We start from the raw sequence: 18,222 nt of genomic DNA, 5'->3' as shown, positions 1-18,222 counted from the left end.
GCGTGGGGCAAAGCTGGCTGCCCTCACTGTGTCATGGACATTTGCTGCGCTCCCCCCTCACCTTGGGGACAGTGCTCTCCCCCAGCAGGAACAAGCCCCTATCCCCCACTGTCTGCCTTAGCTCCAGCTGGTTTTGTAGGTCCAAGCAGGGTTCAGGGAGCGTTTCTCAGCACCCAGCCTGGCTGTTTAGTGCCAGTGCTGGGCATCCAAGGGAAAAAGGGCTGCACCCATGGGACACAGTCCCCCAGTCTCCAACCGCCTCTCCCAAGGTCCCCAAAGAATGGCACAGCAGGACACAGCCTCAGGAATATAAATCTCATTAAAATCTAGGATACTTTAGAACTCTACACCAGGAGAGACACTGGCACAGGCAGCGCTGCCCAGGGACGTGCGCGTTATTGCTAACAATTAGAGGTGAAGAGTAGCGGCGTGACATGTGGGGCAGGGCACGGGCACCATGCAGGAACCTGCACCCCTCGCTGCAGCATGGCCGGGGGCTCGGGATGGGGATGGGGGAGCTGGAACATCCTGCTGGGGCTCAGCACCCACCGCCTCCCGCCACTGTGCCAAGCCGCGCCATGTCCCTGTGCCAGCCTCGGGGCTGTGACATGGGGAGCACAGGGTGCTGGATGGGAGGGGAGCAGCAGGGTGGGAAGGGTCTCACCCCATCCACCCCAAATCAAGAGCTCCAAGCCCTTTGGCTGGAGCTGGAAGACAGATTTAAAACCACCCGGCCTTTGCCAGTGCATCCTGCTCCTCTAATACTGGTTGGGGACCAAGTGTCCCCAGACGGCTTGGAGCGAGCGGGCTGGTGCAACGCTCCACGTCTCCGCTGGTACCTCTTGCTAGCAGCAGCTGAGGGGGCGGGGGGGGGGGGGCAGTCCATTCTGCTCCCCCTTAGCACCATGGAAGGTCCCCCCTGCCCATACCAGGGCTTCTGGGCAGAGCTGGACCCCGGTCGTGCCGTCACCCCCTGGCCAGGCTTAAGTGCTCCCCAGCCTCCTGCCCCGCTGCGGGGCAGGCAGCAGCGCTGGGCTGTGCCCATGCTGCTTACGGCTGTGCCCAGCTTTGCAGGCAGTGCCTGGCCACCCAGGTGGGTACCCACAGCCCCCCAGTGGGGCCACAGGGTGAAGGGGTGCATGGGGAGGGGCATCGCAGCTCGACACCTGCATAACCCCAGGGTACCGTGCGTATGTGCATGCCCACGTACACCACATGCGTGCCTGTACCGTATCTGCAAGGGACACACATGCGTGCACACGTGTGCTCTTAAGTGCTTGTGTCTTGTGCCGTGAGATCCCGCTGCCTGTGCAGGCAGCGTGCTTGTCCCCATCTCCCTGTGCTGGCCCGGTGCCTGGCACCGTCCCTGGGCACTGCCACCCGTGGGACCCTAAAGGCTCAGAGCCACAGTGGGTGCCCACCCGGGCTGGGGGGGGGCTGTGCAGTGCCAACCCCCGCCATGACAGCCTGTGCACACACAGCTCGGGGTGGCTGTGGGCAGTCCCAGCGTGCCCCAGCTCTGGCACCACCTCATGCCCTCGCCATGGGTGGGCCAGGAGGGAGCCCCATGGCAGGGCAGGCTGCCTGGCTGTGGGGGGGCTGGGAGCTGGGGTGCATCCTGCTCTCCCCATCCTGTGCATCCTCCTGGGGCAGGGCCTCTACAAAGTGCCTCTGGATCCCGGCCCTCCCGGGGCTGTGCCCCCTCCTCTCTTGTCCCAGCGTTGCGCACAAAGGTTACCGTAAACATGAGGGTTAACGAACGCCACGGCGGGGGGGGTGGGGGGGTCAGGGGTGGGGGGGGGGTTAACCAGCAAGAAGGTGGGGGGGGTCTCGGGGATGGGTGCTGAGAGCCCCCCGCGGTCCGGTGCGGCCCGGAGCCAGGCTCCGCCAGCGGAAGGTGCAAAAGTGTCATCGCAGTGGGAAGGGTTAGAGGGGGTGTGGGGACGGCGGGGTGTCACAGTCTGGAGTCCTGGCTGTGGGCTGAGCCATTGCTGCCCTGCATGGGGGAGGCAGCTGCCGCCTCGCTCCGGCCCTTCTCCGGCTGCAGGGGCTGCACCTCCAGGTGGGACTCGGTAGAGGGGCTGAACGCTGGGGCATAGCGCCCGCTGCGGTGCTCTGCCAGCGCCGGGCCCCAGTCCTTGCTTGCCTTGGTAGCATTTTTGAAGCGCTAGAGAGGGAGAGGATGGGGACAGCGTTAGCACCCCTGCCCCAGCCTCCCCCAGCATGCCAATGGCGCCCAGAGATGGGGTGCCCCATGGATGCTGTCTCCATGCAGCTGCTGCGGGGTACCAACAGCTCTGGTGGGGCAGGGGACAGCCTTGTGGGTAGCCCCAGATGGCACATGGACAAGGCAGGGTCTAACCCCTGGCCACCCACCTCTAGCAGCGTGTCCCCCTCGGAGCGGCACACTTTGTAGATGGCATAGATGGGGATGCAGATGACGGAGGAGAGCGCCATGAGGAAGCCGATGCTGATGGCCCAGGTTGGGTAGATGTAGTCATTGTAGGAGATGGGCTGGTACTGGATCACTGTGAAGACCAGGATGAACTGGGGAGGGACAGGCAGGATCAGCCGGTGGGGAGCAGCCAGCCTGCTTTGTGCCTCCCCAGCTGCCCCGCTCTGCCCCATCCCTGCTGCCCTGCTGCAGCCCAGCACCCCCTTCCTGAGAGTGGGCAAGCGAGGGGTCCAGGTGGGCTCCCGGCCCCTCCTCCTATGGCCCCGTGCCCCATGGTCATGATGCTCACAAAGATGATGGCGGGCGAGATGAAGCGCCAGCAGATCTGGAAGAAGAGCGGCGGGGGGAAGCCCAGCATCATCTCAATGTCCTTGAAATAGTTGCGGTGCCCTGCGGGGACAAGTGGTCATTAGCCCCAAGTGTGACTGGGCTGGGGCCACGGCGGGACCCCAAGCCCTCTCCCACCCCTGCCCAGCACCAGCTCCAGACTCCGGGTTGTGGGACCCACCAGGCCCCGTGGGTCACAGCTGCCCTGATTGGCCAAAGGCCTTGCACTCCTCAGCCAGTCAGCACACAGCCAAGCGCTGATTGGCCACAAGTTATCACACCCCTTTCCCCACTGGCTGGCCGGGGCAGCCCTGTCAGCTGATTGGCTGTAGCCGGTCGCACGTACCGTAGACGTACATGATGGCCACGCACATGATGCAGGAGATGACGACCAGGGAGAAGCTGGCGGCGTAGTTGTCCATCAGCAGGAGCCAGTAGATGCCCGCCTGCGAGAGGGACCCGTTGGCAGAGCTGCCCCAGCAGTACCGCCGCCATCGGCAGGGCGATGGCACAGGCACACTGCCAGGGCCTGCACGGCAACACACAGCCTGGATACCACCACCGCAGTCGGCATGGCAACACTCAGTCTGGGTACCATCGCCAGTGTTGGCATGGCAACACCAGGCCCGGGGTGTCACCACCACCAGGGTGGTGATGGCAACAATGTGGACATGGCTGGTGGTGTCAGCGTGGCAAGGTTGCTATGGCAACGGCACCCTGTCACCACAGTCCCATGGTCACCTTACCTGCGTGGTGAGCGGGACACCCAGCAGGAAGCCCGCCACGGCCACCCCCAGAGTCACAAAGGTCTTCTTGCGGATGATCCACTCGTTGCCCACCTCGTCCACGATGGCCGTGACCAGTGTCTCCAGCAGGCAAAACTGTGCGTGGGGTGGACGGGGCAGCATGTCACCACCTCGGCCTCACCATCCCAACACCCTGGCCCCACCCTGCTGCCCCACTGTGACCTACCTGTGTACCCAGCCCCAGGAGGATGAGCATGAAGAAGAAGAGGATGGACCAGAGGGGCGAGATGGGGAGCAAGGTGAGGGCCTCGGGGTAGGCGACAAAGGCCAGGCCGGGGCCGTGGTCGGCCACATTGGAGACATCCACGCCCAGGTGGTTGGCCATGAAGCCCAGGATGGAGAAGATAACAAAGCCGGCATAGACGCTGGTGGCGCAGTTGGTGATACTGATGATGATGCTGTCCCTGTGGGGAGAGGGGTCAGGGCCAGCAGTGGGCCTGAGGGGCAGCAGTGGGGCTGGGGGGGGGGGGGGCGGGCCGCAGTCAGGCACTCACCGGTAGCAGTTGTTATGGAACTTGTTGTAGGAGGCCATGGTGATGAGCCCGCCCCAGGCACAGCCCAGCGAGTAGAAGATCTGTGAGGCCGCATCACCCCACACCTGTGGAGGTGGGGTGGTCAGTGCTGTGCCCCCCCAGCCATGCTCCTCCCTGGCCACCCGCCAGCGCTCGTCCCCGCTCACCTTGGCATCGAGGATCTTGTCCCACTGGGGCGTCAGGTAGTACATGATGCCGGTGAGGGCCCCCTCCAGCGTGATGCCGCGCACGAAGAGGATGGTGAGCACCACGTAGGGGAAGGTGGCCGTGAAGTACACCACCTGCAGGGAGGCACCTCATGGGGCGGGGTCACAGACAAGGGGTGTGACCTGGGACAGGGGTGTGGTTATGGACAGGGGGAGGGACCATGGACCAGGGGAGGGGTTATGGTCCAGAGTGTGGAGCAATTGACCAGGAAGAGAGGGTATGGTCCAGGGGGAGGGGCTACAGTCAGGGAAGGCGGGGCCATGGCCACATGGGAGGAGCTGTGCCCAGAAAGAGCATGGCCAGGTCACAAGGGGTGTGGCCTTTCCCCAAGTGGGAGAAGCATAGAGGGCTGGGACCATGAAAAGGGGAGGGGCTGTGTCCAGAAGGGGTGGGGACACATCTACAATAGGAGGTGTGTTCCTGATAGGGGAGGAGCTATGCCCAGGGAGGCATGTCCACAGCCAGCAAAGGGGTCCCAGAGGGGGGACACGCGGGTACCTTCCCCGAGGACTTGACGCCCTTGATGAGGCAGAGGAAGACGACGACCCAGGAGACGCCGAGGCACCCCAGGAGGGGCAACCGCACCTCGCCCAGGTTCCCAATGTCATCAGACAGGTCCAGCACGTACCTCCTGCACGGGGGCAGCCAGCGTCAGCGGGGCCCCGCCACCACCGCCTCCCCTGTTCCCCATCCCCCATCCCTGGTACCTCCAGTACTCCTCGCTGGGACTGGTGCGCTTCTGGGTATCATTGAGGAGGGTGAGGTTGAGGGCAGCGCGGCTGGAGAGGTTCCTGTCCAGCACCCCCGTGCAGTCGGGCGTGTTCCAGGCGTTGCTGCAGTACGTCCAGGGCAGCACCCGCGTCATGGACACAAAGAAGTAGTAGAAGGCAATACAGATCACCACGTTGTAGTAGATCCCGATGTACGTGGACACCACCATCATCCCGTAGCCCACGCCTGGGAACAGCACCGGGGAGGGGTGAGCGGCATGGTGGGGCATGGCATGCAGCATGGGGAGGGGGTTGTGGCGTGGAGGGGTGGGCAGCACACAGTGCTGCCAGCAGCCTTGGAGCCACACTGTGGCTCGGGGCCTGGGTGTGGCACTGGGTGTGGAGCACGGCACATGGGGTCCTCTACCTCCAAGCAAGCCCAGTGGTGCTGAAGGTCCTCTGGGACACGTGGCAACGCACAGGGGATGCATGGCTGGCAAGGCTGTAGGCAAACCCTTGGGGTCTGCAGCCCTAGAGAACCACTGGGTAGGGGTCTCTCCTGACTACGGTGACTTTAGGGCTGCAGCTACCTGGTGGCATGTGGCAGAGGCCACACAAGCATGGGGAAACACACCCCAGGCTGAGCACACCACGGTGCAGAGCACGTAGGAGCACATGCACGGGCTGCCCACACTCAGATGTGCCACGTGGGCACGTCACCCAGCAGACAGCCTACAGGTGTGTGCCAGAGGAGCCGGCAGTATGGGAGCACGCTGGTGTGCCTGGAGGTGCACCCGGAGAGGGGTCCAGCCGTGGCAGGGCAAGCTCTGAGCACAGCCAGCACCCACGTACATGGGCACAGCACCCACTGCCTATGGTGCAGGGAGAGGACTGCAGGAGTGTGCCCGCAGCTGGAGGGGCCACAGGCACCTGCGATGTGCTCAGACCTCAGTGGCCTCTTCATGCTGGGGCCACGTGTGGCATGTGCAGGGATGTGTGTGTAATGCTGGCAGTGCAGGGCTGGGGTATGCACAGGAGATGCGCCGCGTGTGCAGGGACATGCGTAAATGTGTGCAGGGGATGCTGGGTGGGCTGGGTGTGTGACCTGGGGTGGGTCTGTGCACAGGGCACCCATGCAACTCAGGGAGTGATGTGTGTGCAAGGCATGTGTGTGCAGGGCTGTGCGAGCTGCAGGTGCCTGCACAGGGCCGTGTGATGTGCCCCAAGTGTGCGTGTAGGGGACACACGGGGTGTGTGGGGGCTGTACCAGGGGCTGTGCCGGCCGGCGTCCCATGCCGGCGTGTGCCGGTGGGGATGGGCAGCTCCTTACCTTTGAACATGGGGCTGACCCTCCAGACGCCGAGACAGCCCTGGCTGGCGAACTGCCCGAAGGAGAGCTCCATGAAGAAGAGGGGGATGCCGCAAAACACCAGCATGATGAAGTAGGGGAACATAAAGGCACCTGGCAGGCAGGAACCAGAGGGTGAGAGTGGGCAATCATCCCACGCACAGCTGTGCTCCCCGCGCCCTGCACCACCCTGGCAAGCCTGGGGCTGGCAAGCACCACGCAGGGCCGGGGTGCACATCCCCACCCCTGTCCTGAGGTACCCCACTCCCCTGGCCCCCTGACACCCACCTCCCCCATTGCGGTAGCAAAGGTATGGGAAGCGCCAGACGTTGCCCAGCCCAACGGCATAGCCCACGCTGGTCAGCACGAACTCGATCTGGTTGCCCCAGTTGCCACGCTTGACGCTCTTGTCCTGCTTGCCCCGCTCCCCGGGCACGGCACCATTCTGTGGAGAGATGTCGTGGGGTGTGTCAACCAGGGACCCCCCCCAGCGGCCCCATCGGAGGGGTGATGGCTGCTGAGCAGGGCCGGGTGGTCCCCGGCATCCCTCCCCATCCCTCCCCCATGCCAGCCCCCCCACCCCGCCACACACAGGCAGTGCCAAGGAGGGGGGAGGGCAGCGGTGGCAGCCCCCCCCGATGAATAGCTCTGCCTGGAGCCCGGCTGCAGCGAAGGAAGAGCCTGCAACTCATACAAAGCAGGTCCAGGCGCCTGAACACAAAGGGGCCTCTGTTCCCATGCCCCCCCCTCCTCGCGCCCAGCAAGAGAGGCCCTGCTGGGTGGCCACTGCCCATGGCTGGGGGGGGAATGGTGGGACCCCCGGGGTGAAGCAGAGCCCCCCCTCAATGCGAAGTGTGGTGCAGAGCAGGTGGGGGGCTGGATGATCGCCCCAGAAAAGGCACCTTGTTGCAGCTGGGGTCCTGCCACCGGCTCAGTGCCCAGCGAGGGCACCGTGCTCGGGGCAGCACAGAGGGGTCCCACGCAGGTGGGTCTCCTCAGGGGGCAGCCCCAGGGCCCAGCCGTCCCTTGTTGCAGGGGACCTGGGGTGGGGCCAGACAGGGGCAAGAAAGGGTGCTTTGTGCAGGCTGCCACACAATGCGAGCTCACACGGGGGACAACAACAACACAACGGGGATAAGCGCCCATCACCCCCAGCGGAGATGGCACCCATCACCCCATGGCTCCATCCCAGCATGGCGATGGGCTCCAGCTAATGTCCTGCCTGGATGCTGCTGAGCTCTGGCAGGTTGGGCTGAGGGCAGATGGCATTTTGGGGTGCTGCAGGTGGCCCTCTCCCACCCGAGGCCAGGTGATGCATGCATGGGATGAGGGTGCTGGTCAGTCCATGGCCCCACAGCACCCATGACGCCATGGGAGCAACACGAGGTGCTGGCAGCCCTAGCAGCACTCCAGAGCTCCACAGTGCCAGTCTCCTCCTCACGGACACCCCCCGTGCCCATGCCCGCTTACGCTGCTCCCCCCGCACCGCTGCAACCTCCCCCCTCTTTCCGTGTGCTCCCCACGATGGCTGACGCCGGCAGCGAGCGGGCCACAAATGGGAGCCGTCGCTTCGGATCTGCTCACGCCGGCGGGGTGCGGGCAGCAGGCGCGGTGCACCTAACCGTATCATTCGATTAGGGCCGGCACAGCCGGGACGTGATGCCCGGCGACTCCGGCACCGCGCTGCCAAACAAAGCCATCTGCTGCAAGCGGGGCCCGCACGCGCCGGGGGCTGCGGGGGGGCTGCCGGGGCGCAGGGCTGGGGGAGAGGGGCAATGGGGGGATCAGCGGGAGCTTTGGGCAGGGCTATAGGGGCAATACAAAGGCCGTGCCCAGCCAGGGAACTGGGGTGCCCACGCCAGCCCATGCGCAAAGTCTCCATCGGAAATGAGCTCACAGCAGCCCAAGGTGGTGCTCAGGGAGCTCATCTGAGGGAGGCTTTTATTGTGGGGTGCTAAGCAGGAGTGGGGCTAAGGGGTCTCCAGGGTGGGGGGGACAGGACACTGGCACTGTCCCCATGCTAGGGCACACTGCCCGCTCGAGCAGGCTGATCCGATTGGGAAGCCTCTGATTAAGCTGCTCGCACTAACAAGGCTTCTAATGAGCAGCATGTCTAGCAGGAGGGGGGGCAATGCTCCAGCCTCCCTGGCAAAGGTTCTGGTGGGGGGACCACACACTGCATGGCCCCAGCTCAGCCTGGAGCCCTGGTGCCCAAAGGGGACCTCATCCCTGTCCCAAAGCCAGAGGGCCACCCCTCTGCTCAGGTGACCCTGGCATGGTGTCACCCCCATGCCCAATGGGGCACCTGGCACCAGTGCAATGAGAGCGCCAGGCCTCTGCTGTGCCTCTCCCCTTTCCTGCAGCACAGGGCTTTGGTGCGCTTGTCCCCAGTAAGGGGACAGCCACATGTGTGCCCAAGCGTGCACAAGCACACACACATGCACAAACGCTTGCGTGTTCAGCCATCAGCTTGCTACCACCCCCTCCTTCCCCAAATCTGGGAAGGTCACCCTGTCCTTTACACTCATTAACTGCTCTCCCAACCCCATGCAATAAAAAAGCAGTGGGGACAAAGAACCCCGATGTCCAGGAAGATGAGACCCCCCTCTCCACTGTGGGGCTGGGACAGAGCTGGGCTGCAAAGGGGGAGCTGCCCCCCAACAAGGATGCAGCCTTTGGGGAGGGGCAGTCCTGCTCCCACACCCCAAATTTTCCATGCATGTGCTCTCATGCAGCTCCGAAAGATGCCGGCTTGGGTGAAAACTTCGGAGGGGGAGGAAAGGTGTCGCTGGCACCCTGAACGTCCCCAAAGGGGCATCCTTCCTCCCCCTTCCCCAGGGACACCCCCCCCCCCCCCGCCCCAGCATGGCCAATGCTTCCCCAGTCCAGCAAAGCAGGCATCATCCATCACGCCGCCTGGCACCAGAGCCTTTCTCATGCTAAGCAGCACCGCCTTGCACAATGACAGCTTGGCTGGGGTGCCCGGATGCCCCCCACTTCCCAAAGGGGCCCTGATTTATGGCTGGGAAGCTTGTGGTGGTGGCAGGGTTGGTGCTGGGAGGGGATGTCCCCATGGGAGGGATCTCCAGCATGGTCACGCCCTCTTTCCCCCCCAACTTAAACTGCCCCCACAGGGGTATTTAAGCCCGGCAGAAGCACTCCATGGGCATAAGTCTTATCCAGTGCCCCCCTGGAATGGTGGGGGACCCCCAATTCCTTCCCCAGCCTCCCAATGGGGTGCCAGAGCTGCTCCAGGGTACCAGTTAGCCCCTGACGTCATCAGCCTGATGTCATTGCTCTTTGCCATGTCGATGGCGACAAAGTCATGGTTGGGCAGGGCAAGGCAGGGGCTGCCGGAAATAAATAGATGCTAATTACATTGTTTGCCAAATAGCAGCTCTTCCAGGGCAGGGAAGTGGGGTGCAGGAAGCTGGGCAGAGGAACCCCAGCCTGGGAAAGAGGTCCCCAGGGATGAAGGGACAGGGTGACTTGGAGAGGGATGTCCTGGCTGTGCACAGATCCTGGGTGCGGCGGCGGGGGGGTGTGTGTGTGTGCTCCTATAATCAGCCTCTGCATTCCTTGTCTCTGGCACATGGTGAGTAACAAACCCACAAGAGCCAGCCCTGCACCAGAGGCTGCCATGCCGTGCCCTGCCAGCCTGCCCGTCCTGGCTCTGCCAGCCCCACTGGCACATCCTAGCCACCCCTGCCCTCTCTCTGCAGTGCCCAGCCCCATGTTTGCCCCTGTTCCGGCACAGCAGTGGCACAACCTGGGTGGTGGCAGCATCAGCTGTGGGTGCCAGGATGGGCACAGGCAAGGGGGCACTCACAGGGCCAGAGTAATGCAGTGCTGAGGGGGAATGTCCAAATCCCAGGACCCCCCCAGCAGTGCTGTACAGCCCTGACCACCCCGCAATGCCGGGAGGCTGCCCATCCCCACTGACAGCCCCGAGCTCACTCTGCCAGCCACTTGAAGCAGCACCAGCCCAGCGCTGGGGTGCCATGGGGGGCTGGGGCAAGACTTGACATTGCTCACTGATGCCCATGAAATGGGGTGGGGGAGAAGGGGGAGGATCTTTGCTAGAGCAAGACAAAGGGGTGCTGTGCACCTCTTCTGCAATCAGTAGGTTCCAGAGTTAACGAACACACAACTGTCAGGCAATCTCTTCTTCCTCCCAACACAGCTGAGGCCGTGAAGGGGCTTTGTGCCATGCTGGGCCCTCCCTCCTCCAGAGCACCCAATGTCCCTGGCTGTGGGGCTTGGGGATGCCCCTCCAGTGTCCCACGGCACAAAACTGCAGCTGTGACTAAGCCCTCCAGAGCCATCGCCCCAGAGCCAGCTCAAAGGGGCTTGGAGAGCCATGGTGGCAGGGGGACAGTGCTGGCATGGCCACCATCCAGCCTGACCCCCACTCTGACCCCTAGACCCTGCTCTCACCTCCCCACTGACCTGCTGAGGGGGCTGGGGGGGGCCCAGCCGACCAGCTTGGTGAGTCCACAGCTTCATTGGCACCTCGGGCTCCTGCACAGCAGCCACCCGCCCGCCTCCCCCCGTACACTGCCTCCAGCACTTGGCACTGCTCCCTGCTCGCCTCCCAGCCAGGCTCTGCCCCTTGCTGCCCGCTCTGCCACAGCACCGGCATCCCACCATGCCACCCACCCCAGCACCATCCCTGGCTGCCCCACACTGCAGGGACCCCCCTGCCTCTGTTTCCCCCTCAGGAGCTGTGCCCCCATGAGCCAGGTGCCCGCCCTGGCAGGCGTGGGCAGGGCAGGCTGCGCAGCGGGCTGAGCCCTGTCCCGCTTAATGAGGCCTCATTAGCGGGGTCCAGCTGCTCTCAGCCCTGCATGCTCCAGCAGGCAGCGCTGCCCTCCCCGCAGGCACCGCTGCCTGTCTGGCCAGGGCCAGGACCTGTGCTTGGAGTGTGGCAGGGGGCCATGTCCCCTCGGAGACCCCTGTTCCCAAACCCCAACTCCCCCAGTCCCACAAATGCGTTCCTGCCCCTGTGCCCATCACCCATGCAGCCACCCAGCCCCACACGCCTGACCCCAACATGGGGCACTCGAGGGCTGCAGGGACCAGGCATGGCCCCGCTGGGGGATGGGGGCATGGGGACAAGCCTGTATGCTGGCACATCCCCAGCCTGGTGCCACACTACCTCACTCTGACATCATACCGCTGGCGACATCATGGAGTCTCTATGGAAACCCTCGCAAGGTCACTGCCCCGCGGGGGACCATCTGGCTGGCAGGAGGGCTGTGCCACGACCCCCTTGCTGGCCGGGCACCCCGCAGCCTCCCTGCTTGCTCCCTTGCCAGCATGGGGTGGGACCCTGGTGGGGTGCTGTGTCCCATGGGAGGGTGGGTGGGGGCTGCCTCCCGGCCAGGCTCAGGGTGCCCCAGCTGCTCCCAGCCCTGTGCCCCGGCTGGAGAGCGCAGCCAAGGCGCCAGTGAGGCATGATGGCGCACTGAGGGTGGGGGGACGGGACAGCGCTTTCGGGTGACCATCTGGGGTCCAGGCAGCGGCGGCTGCGCACATGAACAGCACACGTGTGCGGGGCAGGTGCTCAGTCCCCCACACACCAGCACCCAGTGCCTGTCCCTGTCCCCTTCTGCACCAGTCACCCGGTAGCTTGAGACATGCCCCATCCATGGGATGGCAGCACCCAACTGTGTCCCCCTGGAACTTGTGCAAGCCCAGAGCCACCCCACACTGTGTCAGCCTGTGACCCAAGCCCAGCCCCACCAGCTCAACCTCCAGTCCTGCCCCACATGCAGACAGGCACCTCCTGTGCCCCGACACCCCATGAGGTGCCCCCACGAGCATCCCTCCATGCCCCAGTTTGGCTGCATCACTTTGCCCGGGTCACCTGTATGCCGCTGCCAGATGTCTTGCCCCAGGCACGCTGCCCCCCGTGCCCCCTGCAGCAGCCTGAGCATGGCATAGCAGGACCCACCGCCCGGTCCCGGGGATGCCAGGCCCTGTACCAGCCCGTGGGAGCACAGGGCTGTTGCCCTGGTAGCCCGGCTGGCAGACAGAGAGGACTGCCAGCCCCACAGGGACACACTGCTGGAAACGAAGGGCCTGCAGTGGGACCCTCACCTCCCCTGGCACCTCAGTCCCCACCCTGGCTGGCTGGCAGTGCTGGGGTTGAACTAGAGAGGCAGGGGTGATGGGTGCAGCAGGGATGGCTGTGGGTCTTCCAGCCCCTGTCACCCTGTCCCAGAGCAGGGCTGCAGGGTGCCCAGGGCAAGGACGATGCCCAGGGACCTGCCCCGGTGCCACCATACCCTAACCAGGTGCTTCCCGCAGGGGCTGCCTTTCTCTGGCCCCGTTCTCTCAGGGCGGACATGATTCTCTCAGGGCATTCAGGCAGAAAAATCCCCCGCCAACCCCTCCCCATTGCTGCCCCTTGGTATTCCGGGAAGAGCTCCTGCAGCCAAGAGCCACTTCCGCAGCCCCCCTGGCCCCCCGAACCATGGCACTGCACTGCTGGCGGTGTCTGGGACAGGCCCCCCCACCCCTTGGCCCCCAGGGTGGGCTGGGGCAACAACAGGAGCCCACCTGAGCTGGGCACCCAGCGGCCAAAGGCTGCCCGGCCGTGCCAGAAAGGCAGGCCTGGGAGTCAGAAGTCGCTGGCACTGCTGGAGCCCGAACAAAGCGCTCTGAGGACAAAACAAAATGTTCTTAAAGGCTGGGGAGGGAGAGGCTGTCAGACCCTCCCTGCTCCCCTGTGGCCCCATGGGGACTCCCCCTGCCTGGCCACACAGGGACTGATCCAGGCCCTGGAGCTGCCCTGCACCCCGTTGGGCACCCCCTGCGAGGGCATCTGCAGGGTTTGGGAGTGGTAGTGGGGGCATTGCCTGCCCCCCTGCCCACTGCTTTGAAGTGAGCACGCAGAGCTTCTCAGGGGCATCCACAAAACGCAGAGCCTGCAAAAGCAGGACACAGCACCCTCATCACACCCAGACCAATGGGAGGGCACAGGCCCCAGCCTACAGGTGGGGAAACTGAGGCACACCTGCACATTGCCCAGCTGCTGCCTCCATGACCCCTGTCCCTCCCCAGGCAGGGCACAGCAGGCACCCCAAGCCCCACCACAAACCCACCCAGCCCCACAGGCTGCACACACATCCCTGGGCAGGGGTTGCACCTTGGGAGCCTGGCTGGGCTGGGGACGGTGGTGGCTGGAGCTGCACCTGCAGGCAGGGATGAGAGGACAGGCAGGGACTGTGCCTTACCAGGAGCCTGGCAGGGCCCTGGAGGCAGGCCAAGGAGATTAGCTCCCTTCCCCAGTGGCCCAGGCAGCTCAGAAGCTACCACCCATCCTGCCACAGCTCCTCCTGAGGCTGTCATGGTGCAGGCATGTTCCAGGAGTGGAGATGCTCTCACAGTGACTTGCCTTCCTCCCTGCAGCCCCCACACCAGTCCCCCAGCACCCCCCGTGCCTTGTGCAGGGCTGCCCTTGCATCCCGCAAACAGGGGAGCCCCGGGCAGGGGGCAGTGAGCCAGGGCGGCCGGCACAGCATGTGTCAGACCCTGTAGTCCCCTGACAGTCCCCACCTCTCCACATGCCTGGCCCTGGGGTGGGCTGGTCAGGTACTTCTGAGAAGTGGGTTAAAGATTGACCAGGAGCGGGTGGGTGTTCCTGCTGTGGGTGCCAGGCTCAGTCCTCACCCCAGTGAGATGCCAGCTGCTCCGGCCAGGGCAAGAACACAGCAACAGCACTGAACCATGGCAAGCACCCCACACATGCAGGAGCATGTCCCTGTGACAAACCCCTGATTGAGCCCAGATATAGCCTCAGCACCTCCCTGTTCCCAGCCAAGGGCTACTCCTGGAGAAATCTGCCTTCCTCTCCCGCTGGCCGCCCTGACCCCTCCACACTGCCTGTGGCAGGCAGGACGGGCGCTGGGCTCTCCGCTGCAGGCACAGCCAGCAGGGCCACGCTGGGACACGCAAGTGGAGGAGCTGAGCACACGCGAGCGCGCTGGAAGCGCCTCCTGGAGCACGCCGCTCCCCTGGCTCCCGGCCCTCTGGCTGGAGCGTGCAGCTATTTCGGGAAGCCCCCCAGGAAGGGGAGGGCCCAGCGACCGTGTTAGCCCCGGTGTTCAGCTCCCATCCATTGGGAAAAAGTGAAGAGCCAAGCCCAGCCCGGGCTCACCTGCCCAGCCCAGCGTAGCAGCCTGGCACGGGAAGCCGAGCCCGGGGCTCCCAAACCGCTCACTGCATGGCAGAGCTGCCACAAGCACGGGGCCATCACAGCCCTCCAACGAGGACGTGCTGGGCGCATCCCACATCCACCCACGGCACTGAAGCTGTCTACGGAGCATCCTGCGACACACCGCTTGCAAGGATGGAGGGTTGGACACTGCACCGGTGCCTGGGAAACCCTGGCTCTGCCTGCACACCATCCTACCAGGCCAGTCTGTGAGAGCCTGCAGGGTGGAAGCAAGAGGGGAAGCAGCCCCACACTGTGCCCCTCTTGGGGTACCCGGCACAGAGGAGAACCCGCATCCTTTGCCAAAAGCAGGCAGAGGAACTGCCTGGCCGGGGCTTTCCTACCTTCACCACCCACCCCAAGAGCTGGGGCAGGTGATAAGGCCGGGCAGAGCGCCTGAGACGGGCGATAGCATCTCCAGGCATGGCGAGACACGGCACCCGGGGAGCCTCACAGGCAGCAGGCTCAGGGCAAGCAGCAGCCTGCATCTGCCCCACGGTCATCATGCTGGGAGAGCACCAGGGTGGCACAACCCCAGCTGGGGGTCCTGGGGATAGGGTGGGGGTGCACCAAGCCTTACAGGAGCCCCGGCATCCTGCTCCTGTGCTGGGTGCTCTGGGTCCCTGAGGCAGTAGCCCATGCCAGCCCGCTCCCCGCATCCCAGCACTTACCAGCAGCCCCTCGCTGCACTTATCAGCCATCCCTGGAGGCTGGACCACGGTGCCGGCTGCCCACCGCGGGGTCCCTCGCCTGCCTGCTCTCCGTCGCACTGGCTGCGGCACCAGCACTGGGTGCGCTTCAGTCCACCGTCACAGCAAGCTGGGCAGAGGGGAGAGACACCAAGAGAGACGTGAGTGGTGGGGTGGGCATGTCCCCCCGCCCAGCCTCCCCCTCCCTCTGGGAACTGGGGGGCCGTGCCAGGCGGGTTGCTCTCCTGTGCCTGCCTGCAGGGCACACGGGAGCGGGGCTAACAGAGAACGCAGGGCCCAGGGCCGGGTGGGCTGGTGGTGGGGTCTCTTCCTGCTGGCTCCCACCCCCTCCAGCGTCTCCAAACCCCCTGGCACCCAAATGAGCGATGGTGGCCAGGTGTTTCCCAAGAAGCAGTTAAAGATTTACCCAGTGTGGACAGACGACCTTGCGGGCAGCTGGCTGCTGGCCTCCCGGCGGGTGGGCGTCGGGGGCCGCGGGCAGGAGCGGGGGCCCCTTGAGCTCTCCCCCAGCGAAAGCTGGAGCCGAAGTGGCTGCGGCACACTGCAGCGCCGGGACTGGGCGCTGAGCGGGGCCAGCACAGGGCTCAGCTGCCGCGCAGGACACAGATGGGAAACGATTGCCTTCTGCCCCGGTGCATCGCGTGCACGTGCAGCGCAGGGGGGCTGAGCTGCTGGGCTCTGCCAGGCGCCAGGTGCCACCGGACAGGGCACAGGCGCAGGCAGCTGCCTTCCCTGCCCTTACCCCTGCCCCATCCTGGGGCTGCTGGGGCCCCCAGGGGAGCACCGGGGCCTGACCTCAGTGGGAAGGACAGACGCTCTTGCAAAACACCAGTTTGATTGTCTGTGCAACAGCACTGGTGTTTGCAGATCCCAACCAGCACCTGGTGCCCTTGCTGGCTGGGGAAGAACCCCTGACCCCCACTCAAAGGTCTCCAACCACCAGCAGCAGCCAAGCAGCCCAGGGCCTGTCCCCCGGCTGCCATGGGTCTGGAGAGATCAGCAGAGGGGCACGAGGCCCTTAAGCTGTGGGGAGGGAGCATGGGTGGTGGAGATAAAGAGCTGGAGGCCAGATGACTCAGGGCAAGCCCCCAACCCTGGCCACAGCCCCTCCAGCACAGGCAGGCTGCTGCCAGCAGATACCACATCCCACCACCAAAGCCCTCCCCAGAAGGGGCTGTTTCCAAGGGGAGCCAAGATGTCATCACTGCCACAAGCCTGGCTTCTCGCATGGCACGGGGACCTCTCAGAGGTGGGAGGTGCAGGGCCGGTGGCCAGCTCTCCTCCCCACCGCACACCTATCCCCAGCCCAGCAAAAGCTGCCCACCTTGCGGCCCTGAATTCAGCCTGGGGACTCATTCTGTGTCCTGGGAGGGGAGAGCACCCAAGGGGAGAGCCTGCCACTCCCCCCGGGGTCTGCCAGGCGCTGATAAGGCTGCGTGCGTGCTCCTGGCTTCGGCTCCCAGCCTGGTAAGGAGGCGAGCACCCAGCCTGGCCCTGGGTGGCAAGGGGATGGATGCAGGGATGCCCGAGGCTGCGGCACCCCCTGGGAGAGCCCTGCAGGGATGGGGATGCAACGCGATGGTGCTACGGGGCGGCTCTCCCAGAGCTGGGGATGCCATGAGAGCTCGGAGGACAGGGCGGCTCGTACTCAGGGACGGAATGGGTGGCACCGTGGAAGCGGGGACACCTCGGCACCCACGGGGGCTCCCGGCTGGGGTGTCACACATCGGCGGGGGAGGCAGCCCACGGCACCCAGGGGAAGGGATGCCACGGGTGCCCGGCCGCAGGATGGAGCCCCCCCACGTCCCCTCCCGCCCGGCGGGCGGCCCGGGGCGCCGGTGCAGCCGCTGCCACCTGCGAGGCCATTTCCTCTGCCGGGCCCGCCGCAGCTGGGGGTCCCCGGTACCCACGGGAGGCGGGCAACGAGCCGGCCCGCCGCCGCCCTGCCACCCACCCCCACCTCGGAGGCGGCTCCGGCGGCAGCCCCGCGGGCAGCGCCTGCCGCCTGCAACCCCCCCGCCGCCGCCGCCCGGTGCAGCACGGCGGCGGGGGGGGCCCGGTTACATCAGCCGCCACGTGGTGGCTGCTCCGCCGCCCCGCCCCAGCACATGCCCGTGGAAAATTACCGTCAGCCGCCCCGCTCCGCCGCCGGGCCGGGCCGACCCGGTCCCCGCCACCCCCCCGGGTGCAACGGCGGGCGGCCCCGCTCTGCCCGCCGCGCTCCCGCGCTCCCCCGGTACCGCGCCGCCGCGCCAGGAGAGCAACAGATGCGGGACCGCCCCGCATCCCGCTCCCGCCGCCGTCCTGGCGGGTGGCCGCTCCCGGTACCGTTCCCGGGGCCGCTCCCGATGTCCCCGGCCCCGCCACCCCGGAGCTCCTCGCCGCCCCCGTCCCGTCCTGCCGTTTGCCCCCCCGCCCCCGGCAGCCCCCTCCCCCCGCCCCGGTGCTCCCGCAGCTGCCGGCCGGGCCGGGCACTCGGTACCGGCGGAGGTGCGCACCCCTTACCGTGCCCATGCCGCCGCCCGGCCCCTCCCGCCAAGCCACGGGGGCGGCACCGCGCCGCGCCCGGCCCGCTATCGGTGCCGGTGCCGTGCCAGGCCCGGAGCCGCCACCGCCGGTGCTGCCGAGTTAATGAAAGTTTGGAGGTCGGTGGGGGCTGGCACCGCCTCTCGCCCCCGCCGCCGCGCTCCGCCCTCCGTGCCGCCGCGCTCCCCAGCGCCGCGCTCCCCAGCGCCCCGCACCGGCATACGCACCGGCACCGGGGACGCGGGCACCGCCGGGCACTGCGGGCACTCGCGGGGCGGGAGAGAGCGCACGGCACACGTGGGCACACGTACGGTACACACCGTACACACCGTACACACGCATGGGTACACACGGGCACATATGGGTACACAGGGGAACA

The 18,222-nt window shown here is 65.9% G+C and overlaps 1 protein-coding gene across 2 annotated transcripts; it reads right to left on the bottom strand.

Moving 5' to 3' along the window:
- Positions 1-301: 301 nt before the first annotated feature.
- SLC6A9 (solute carrier family 6 member 9) lies at positions 302-17,977 on the bottom strand. 2 transcript variants are annotated; one of them, XM_074832208.1, is made up of 14 exons: positions 17,823-17,977; positions 15,279-15,426; positions 6,675-6,831; positions 6,369-6,500; positions 5,036-5,285; positions 4,827-4,959; positions 4,268-4,402; positions 4,083-4,186; positions 3,755-3,992; positions 3,529-3,663; positions 3,129-3,228; positions 2,745-2,845; positions 2,377-2,547; positions 302-2,167 (listed from the first exon to the last, which is right to left on the bottom strand). In XM_074832208.1, exons 2-14 carry the CDS (start codon positions 15,306-15,308, stop codon positions 1,955-1,957), a joined length of 1,899 nt encoding a protein of 632 aa, XP_074688309.1. In that variant the 5' UTR covers positions 15,309-15,426; positions 17,823-17,977; the 3' UTR covers positions 302-1,954. The 2 variants fall into 2 exon arrangements, with proteins under 2 accessions (XP_074688309.1, XP_074688310.1); XM_074832209.1 differs by lacking the exon at positions 17,823-17,977 and adding an exon at positions 15,724-15,978.
- Between the last annotated feature and the right edge of the window lie 245 nt (positions 17,978-18,222).

The sequence above is a fragment of the Strix aluco genome, chromosome 8, assembly GCF_031877795.1.
Source record: "Strix aluco isolate bStrAlu1 chromosome 8, bStrAlu1.hap1, whole genome shotgun sequence".
Lineage (NCBI taxonomy): Eukaryota > Metazoa > Chordata > Aves > Strigiformes > Strigidae > Strix > Strix aluco.
The sequence above is the reverse complement of the archived record's forward strand: the minus strand, read 5'-3'. Positions and strand labels throughout refer to the sequence as shown.